The sequence below is a fragment of the Arachis duranensis genome, chromosome 6 (assembly GCF_000817695.3).
Source record: "Arachis duranensis cultivar V14167 chromosome 6, aradu.V14167.gnm2.J7QH, whole genome shotgun sequence".
In the NCBI taxonomy this organism is placed as follows: Eukaryota; Viridiplantae; Streptophyta; class Magnoliopsida; order Fabales; family Fabaceae; genus Arachis; species Arachis duranensis.
Window position 1 is genome coordinate 83,185,358 of NC_029777.3, and position 8,511 is coordinate 83,193,868.

General features: G+C 30.7%; 1 protein-coding gene across 1 annotated transcript; it reads left to right on the forward strand.

Annotated features, from left to right (window-relative positions):
* The first annotated feature begins 3,403 nt into the window (after positions 1 to 3,403).
* LOC107494313 (uncharacterized) lies at positions 3,404 to 5,261 on the forward strand. Its single transcript, XM_016115372.1, has 3 exons — positions 3,404 to 4,192; positions 4,285 to 4,668; positions 4,890 to 5,261. Exons 1-3 carry the CDS (start codon positions 3,404 to 3,406, stop codon positions 5,259 to 5,261), a joined length of 1,545 nt encoding a protein of 514 aa, XP_015970858.1.
* The last annotated feature ends 3,250 nt before the right edge of the window (positions 5,262 to 8,511 follow it).

Sequence of the window (8,511 nt, forward strand, 5' to 3'; positions counted from 1 at the left end):
CTCACTTAAATCTTGATGGATCAAACCATTAAAATTTACATTCCCTTTCCAACAACTAATCTACTAGTCCAAACGAAATTCATCAAACAGCTTGACTATTTCAATAACTAAGTTAACTTGATTGGCAATTGCAAAACTTACTTTATAATTAAAGTTAACACAAAAATATTTGAATGTAATTTTATTGTACCATATGTATGCAAGACATCAACGACATATTACATTCAGTTTAACTAAACCAACCCAATATAAAAAAAGGAGTTAGGTAAATCGGTCAAATTCAGAATCCATTATCATGACACATTAAGTTCGTTTAAGAAGATTAATATGGATATCTCGAATGAGATACAAAAAATTGGTGAGCTACAAGAAATTTCAAATCTCAAAAGATCTTTAGTTCTAGTGTGATCGTGCAAGGTCAAAGTTCAACAAAAACAGGCAAGCTATACAACCACAAAGGATGTCTTAAAATTAAGACAACTATGTCCTTAAAATTAAGATAACTGTCTATCCAAATTGCAAAAACCCGTTGCACTACTCTCTTAAATAGTCCCTGCATCAACATGTTCAAAATTCTATCCTACAAAGTATCATTGCAGAATAAACACACGAATAAAAAAAGCACATGCTCACCCACAACTTCATAAAATAGTAACAACAAAACTTCATCAGCAAGTGCACTAGTGAGCCTAATTTCCACAGAATAAAATCTTCACCCTGGACAAGCCCAAAATGAAGAGTTACAGTTGCACACAATATACTACAAACTCTCTTTAAAAATATGTACCATAACTCCTTATTCAAGCACAAAACAGTACTAAAAAGCTAAATTACTAATTAAAAGGAACTGAAATGCCAACAGAGTAAAGCAACTACATTCAAATATGCAATTGGGTTTCTAAGTTCTAACCAAATATCCATCCTCTTATATTCATAAATACAGCAATCAACAACAATAATACTTACATTGTAGTTTGGGCAACCCAAGAACGGTCTTCCTGGATTAGAATCCATCCCAGACCACCGTAGCACTGGTCTCGACCCGCAGGCATGACAAACGTGATTCTCTATTTCTATTCATTCTTCTCATGATGCTTCCAAATGATCATGGGTTATTTGAGCTCCCAGCTGCATTGTTCGCGCTTGCCATAACAGTCGGGCTTCAAAGATGGGGAAGACAAGAACAGAGAACTAAAGAGAAGAGAAGACAGAGCGCTGTGGGCTTCAAAATTGGGGATTAGGGTTTTAACTTGATTTGAGGGACCAAATTGATTCCGAACAGTTTACTCTGCCACATCAGCTAGCCGTTGTAATGCCACGTGTCACGAAGCCTGCCAACTCAGCTTTTTGGTAGCGCCAGGTGGGCAGAAATTGTCGGAAGGACAAGTTTGAGTCTTGGAGTGCAACTTCAGAGATGAATATGGGTAACTTTTAAGTTCAGGGACTACTATAAAGTTCGAGTGCAACTTCAGGGACTACATTAAGACTTAACTCATAATACTGTACTATACTTTTTTATATTTTTTGGATAAAAATAATAATAATAAATTTATTTATTAGATTCTTACGTATATATTTATAATATTAAAAGTATATAATAATAATAATAATAATAATAATAATATTTAATAAAATTATTAAAAATTATTCTATAAAAAATATAAGATTGATTGATATATAATAAAATGGATAAAAAAACTGTTATGTCTAATAAAAAATACTAAATAATAATCTGTGTATTATTTTTTTAAAATAATTAAAATATTTATTTTTAAAATTTTTTAGATTAGTTTAAATAATTACTTAAATATACGAGAAGGAAGGTACGTAGAATTGTTTCTCCTAGAGTTTATAGAGATATGATTGATGAATGATGATAGGGACAAGGCGCGTTTAGATAACTCATAACAGGCTCCACCGGAATATGTCAATTCAAATGGCATTATCTACCTCCACTGGATTTAATCTATATGATTGATGAATACATTGCTTTAATTAAGCACCATTTACTTTCATTATTATATGCGCTGCTTCGTGGAAAATTATAAATGAGAGTATATCTGTTTGTTAAAAATATAATAATTTATGTATTTTTTTATCAGTTTAAATTAAAAAAATGATATTATAACAAAGATTAAAAAGTTCTGGGTTTTACCATCATTGTTGTGGTGTTATATAAAAAGAAAGATTGAATTAAAGTAACTTTAGATTTTTATTCCTTTTCGGTCAAAATGCAAAAAAGTGAATTATGTAAAAGATTACTTTAATTTTATCTTATATATATTGTAGAACTAATTAAACAGATACGAAAACAAAAATAACATAATCACATTCTAATTCAGTCTTTTATTAGTGCAATAAAATTTATATTTAGTCTTAATTATAAATATAGTAAAATTTTTACTGTAATTAAATTAATTACAGTCACCAATTTTAATAAATTAAAATCTTAATTCATCTAAATTTTAAGAGCTCAGACTAAATTTAAGACCATTAAATTTAAATCAACTTTAGTCAAATTTTAAGTACTAACCCAACTTATTAGAAAAAGAAAATTGTATGAATTATACTAAAAATTATACTTTCAAATCATCACTAAACCAAGGGCGCAGGTATAAGTAAAAGGGGCAATGGCCCCACCCCCGAATTTTAGTTTTTATTTAAAAAAAAATTAATTTGGTCCCCCCTCCCACTTTCTTTATTCCCAGTCCCCTATTTCCTCTCTTTTTGTTCTATTTTTTTCAATCTTCCCTTTTAATTCCTACAAAAAAAATTCAGCCCAATAGCTCATTTCCTATCTTTCTTTTATTTCCCAATCCTTATCCCTTTTTTTATTTCCCAACGTCAGCTTTCCCCATCCCCTTTTTTTATTTTTCAATTTCCAGCATACAACCAGTCTCTCCTTCTCCCCCTTTTTTCTTTGGCTTTTCAAAATTGTAAGTAACAATTTTTTCTATTTTTTTTCTTTATCTCTTTAATCTTCTTATCTTTTACAATTTTACCTCTTTGACTCTTATTTTTTTTATTTTTTTGCAGATTAAAAAAAGATAATAGTTTAACAAGTGATTTTTCATTCTTCTTTCTCAAAAAAGTTCTATTTTTATTCTTTTTTATATATTTAGTTATTTACTTAATTAGTTAATTTATTATTATTTGTTAATTAAGTTTATATTATTATATGTTAGTTTGTATATTTAGTTTTTTTTATTAGTTAATTATTTAAATTTAATTACAATTTTATATTATTTATAATTATACTAGGATGTTAGTATTATTGTTCTGAATTTTAATATTTTATTTTAAATTGAAATATAATTTTTATATATATAAAGATTTAGACTGTAATTTACACTTTTTGCTAAATATATTTTTAATTATAGGAACTTATTTGGCCATTTGAATTATGAGTAAGTTCAAAACCATTGATACATTTTTTAAAAGAAAAGATCAAGAGAATGAAGATGCTTCTACTATTACTACTCCAATACTTGAGGGGTCATCAAATTTCATTACTTCAAGTTCTTCATTGAATAGCTCAAAGCGTCCACGACTTCTTCCAAATCAACTGGATGTTTTTCGTTTGGAAAGAGATCCTGGAATGCGACCAATGATTTGGAATTTTCCTCCAAATAAAAGAGATGAAATCCGTCAGGCTTATATTAAAGTTGGGCCAAATCAACCAATTCTTGATAATTATCCATTTTCTGGTGATAAAAGTCATCGTCGCTTTCAAGCTTCATGGTTTAAATTGTTTCCATCTTGGTTAGAATATTCTATAGAAGATGATGCTATATATTGTTTTCCGTGCTTTCTTTTTGCTAAGGAACCTTCAATCAATACGGGTTCAAATGCTTTTATTGAGAATGGTTTCAGGAATTGGAAGAAAGTAAATAGTGGAAAAGAATGTGCTCTTTTGAATCACATTGGCAAAGGTCCTAACTCATTCCATCATAAGGCGCTGAAATCATGTGATGATTTGATGAAACAATCACAACATATTGACAGACTTCTTCATAAGCAAACATCAGAAGAGATTGAAAAGAATCGAATTCGACTAGGAGCATCTATAGATTGCATTAGATGGTTGACATTTCAAGGTTGTGCATACAGAGGACATGATGAAAGCCAAAGTTCAAGCAATAGAGGTAACTTTTTGGAAATGTTGAAATTTTTGGGATCTTACAATGAAAGAGTAAAAAAGAATGTTTTGAAAAATACTCCAAAAAATGCTAAGTATACTTCAAATGATGTCCAAAAAAAATTCTACATATTCTTGCTGCTAAGGTGAGAAATTCAATTAGAGAAGAGATTGGAGATGCCAAATTTTGTATTAGTGTTGATGAAGCTAGAGATGAATCTAAAAAGGAGCAAATGGCAATTGTTTTGAGATTTGTTACTTTAGATGGTTTTGTTAAAGAGAGATTCTTTGATCTTGTGCATGTCACTGATACTTGTGCAACAACTTTAAAGAAAGAATTGATTTCTGTCCTTTCTCATTATAATCTCCAAGTTGAAAATATTAGGGGTCAATGGTATGATGGTGCTAGCAACATGCGGGGTGAGTGGAATGGTTTGCAAGCTTTGTTTCTTAAAGATTCTCCACAAGCATACTATGTGCATTGTTTTGCTCATAGGTTACAATTAGCATTGGTAGCAACTTCAAGAGAGGTACTTCAAATTCATGAATTTTTTACTCAATTAAACTCTATTGTCACTATTGTTAGTGCTTCTTCAAAAAGACATGATCAATTACAAGAAGCTCAAGCAATTGAAAATGCAAACTTGGTTGCTCAAAATGAATTAGAAACATGCAAATGTGCGAATCAAATAAGTACTTTACAAAGAGCTGGGGATACTCGATGGAGCTCTCACTTTAATTCTATTTGCAGTTTGGTAAAATGTTTACTGCTACCAATATTGTTCTCAATAATATCATTGAAGACGGGACAACTTATGCACAAAAAGGTGAGGTTTATGGTGTTAGTAAAATATTATTGTCATTTGAATTTGTTTTCACTTTGCACTTGATGAAAGAGATTATGGGAATCACTAATGTTCTTTGCCAAGCACTACAACAACAATCTCAAGATATTCTTAATGCAATGCATATTGTTTCTACATCAAAGTTACTTCTTCAACAATTAAGAGATGGTGGATGGTGCAATTTTCTTGCAAATGTTAAAGATTTTTGTGAAAAACATAAAACTGAAGTCCCTAATATGAGTGCACAATATGTTTTTGGAAGAAGTCAATCTCGTTAACCAAGTGTGACAGTTGATGATTGGATTTTTGACAGTTTAGAATTTCACTGATGAAATCTCGTTGTAAAGTATAGTTTCTAAACCAACAATAATCCTTTCATACAAAAGATTGTTTGTCACAAGTAACAAACCCCTAATTTTATAAATCGAAGTATTCAAACCTCGGGTTGTTCTCCCTAGGAATTACAATAAAGTGTCTTGTTATTGGTTGTGAGTTATATTTGGGGTTTTTAAGATTTTAGACAAGAAATATAAATGGCAAAGAAAATAAACTAACAACTAACAAAGCTCTTGGCAAGATATGAGAACTAGAAGTCCTATCCTAGTTATCCTCCTCAATTGTGATAACAAATTGTCCATTACTCCCACTTAGTTAACCTCTAACCATGGAGGAAAGTCAAGTGGATGAATAAGTAAATTGATAACAAGAATAGAATCTAACAACAATCAAATGTAAAAAATTAACAACAACAATTAAAAGAAACAAGATCTATATGAATTACCTCTTATTGAATTGAAAGAAAATGGAAGGAACAATAGTAGATCTACAACAAAACATAAGAACAACACAAAGGAAATTACAACAAAAGAATAGAGGAAGATGGATGTAACAACAAGGAATTGAAAGGTAGAAGTAGAAGAAAGCAAAGATTAAAACCTAGATCTAAGAACTAAACCTAATCCTAATACTAATCCTAGAGAGAAGTGAGAGCTTCTCTCTGTAGAAACTACTTCTAAACTAATCCTAATGAGTGGGAATGAACTAATGTCCCTTTGCTCTTCAATCCTTGGCTTTAAATAGCAGTTTAGGCGCCAAAGTTGGTTGGAATTGGGCCCCACAACCCTTGAGAATTCGTTGGTCACGTTTTCATTAAAAAATCATAAACCAGCACCGACGCGTACGCGTCCATGGGGTGATTCGCAAGGTGCGCGCAAGCGCCAGGTGCGCGCGCGCGTCCATGGGCGAGTTCAACTTCTTTGACTTTTCATGATTTCTCCATTTTGCATGCTTTCCCTCTTCACTCCTTTGATCCATTCCTAGCCTTTTCAATCAGAAATCACTAACAAACATATCAAGGCATCTAATGGAATCAAGGAGAAGTAGATTTAGCTATTTTAAGTCTTAAAAAGCATGTTTTCACATCTAAGCACAAATAAGGAGACAATCACAAAACTATGCTAATTCAATGGATAAATATGAGTAAAAGATGATAAAATCTCTTAAAATCAATACAAGATAAACCGTCAAAATGGGGTTTATCAACAGTTGAGCATCATTATCGAATAGATGTATTCTTGGCAACAATTGACTCTCAAATACAAGAGTTGAATAGTAGATTTAATGAGCAAACAATAGAGCTTTTGACTTTGAGTTGTGCTTTGGATCCTAAGGACAATTTCAAATCATTTAATATTGAAGAAATTAGCAAGTTAGCAGAGAAGTTTTATCCCCTTGACTTTCCTTCTAATGAGCTAAATATTTTGAAATCTCAGTTGCAACATTATCAGCATGATATACCAAATCATTTGAAAGGCATTGGTACACTTTCTGAATTGTGCAACAAGTTGCAAGAAACGGGAAAATCAAGAACTTATCACATGGTTGATAGATTAATATGTCTTGTTTTGACTCTACCAGTGTCTACAGCAACAATAGAAAGAGCTTTTTTAGCAATGAAAATTGTTAAGACAAGACTCCGAAGTAAGATGGCTGATGAATTTCTTGCAGACAATTTGGTCATCTATATAGAAAAAGAATTAGCAGCTATTTTCGACACAAATTCAATTATAGATGATTTTGAAAATAGAAAAAAACGTCGAATAACCTTTTTATGATACAAAACTGTAAGTAGTAATTTTTATATATTATTGTCTTACTTTGATTGAGATTATATATATATATATTTATTTTTTAATTTTATCAATAGAAATAGTAATATAAAATATAACACCGCTCCCCCTAAATAGTTAGCCTAACTCCGCCTGCAAGTATCACCACTCGTCTTTCTCCCGCTCCATTCCATCAATCTTCAATCAGCCACAAATTTTTATTTGTAGCAAAAGCTAGAGAATGCTTGAGTAATTTTTTAGTGGAGCCTTTAGTGATGTCTATATCGTGCCATAATTCTTTCAATTAAGACCTTTTAGTGCCGAAGTGATCTCAAACTCTGTGAAAAGATTCTGCCCCCTATGCCTTTAAGTTGGTTTACAATGATTAAGGACCAAAAGGGAAAAAAATTGACTATTCAATGCGTCAACACAAACTTTACCCAGTGGCGCTTAGCTAACACATACCACTTTGCTTTTTGCCCTTTTTCTTTCATCAACATTGAACACAACAAAACAATATATAACACAACAATGTGGGTGGTTCCGATCCTTCCTTTATTTGAAGCTCCAAATTAAAGCCTTGATTAGTTTCCACAGAACTTTTGTTTCCCCCAATGAACGGATCGTGTTTCTAGTTTCTACTCTCTCTCTCGCTCTTGCTTGCTTGTTGGATAAGTTAACCCGTGGAATCTGCAATCCCTTTCTTGAAATTTTGCTATGTTTGCTCAGCAACCAAGTAAATTTTTCACCGGTATAGGTGTGTTGTACGTACACGAAGTCACGAACAGAGACACACAAGATTAATTATTATTAAATTAATCCAGATTAATCTAAGGAAATTATCATATATATAGGGTGCAAAATGACCTATTGAAATATTAAAGCAAGAATATGATAAAAAAAATATTAGAAAACTAATACTTTTTATTAATATTAACCAACACTTTTGGTCAGCATCTTATCTTTATACTATTACAATTTATAGTTTAAGATTTAGAATTCAGTTTTCTATGATATTCTCCAATCCAACAAAAATTAATTTGTACGAATTTTGAATCCCATTTAAATATTTGTTACTTGTTAATGATGACTTGCTGCATACATAAAAAAAATTCAAATTTTTAATATTTATTGAAGTGGTTTTGTAAACTAATTACCAAATTAACTCAAGTTATATTTTAAACTTTAGTATTTAAAATTTAGAGTTGGTCAAATATTGACAAAAAAAATTAATAAATTTTGTTTGTCAATTAATATTTGAAAAGTAGGTTTAGAAGCATAAGTATGTATACATTTTGCCAACGTGCATTATTTTATTAAAGAACACTCTACTATACAGATTGAAGTGGTATAAAAAGAGAAAATAATTTTTTTTATAGTTATTTTTTATTATTTTATTGTTATTCAAAATGTGGATTCT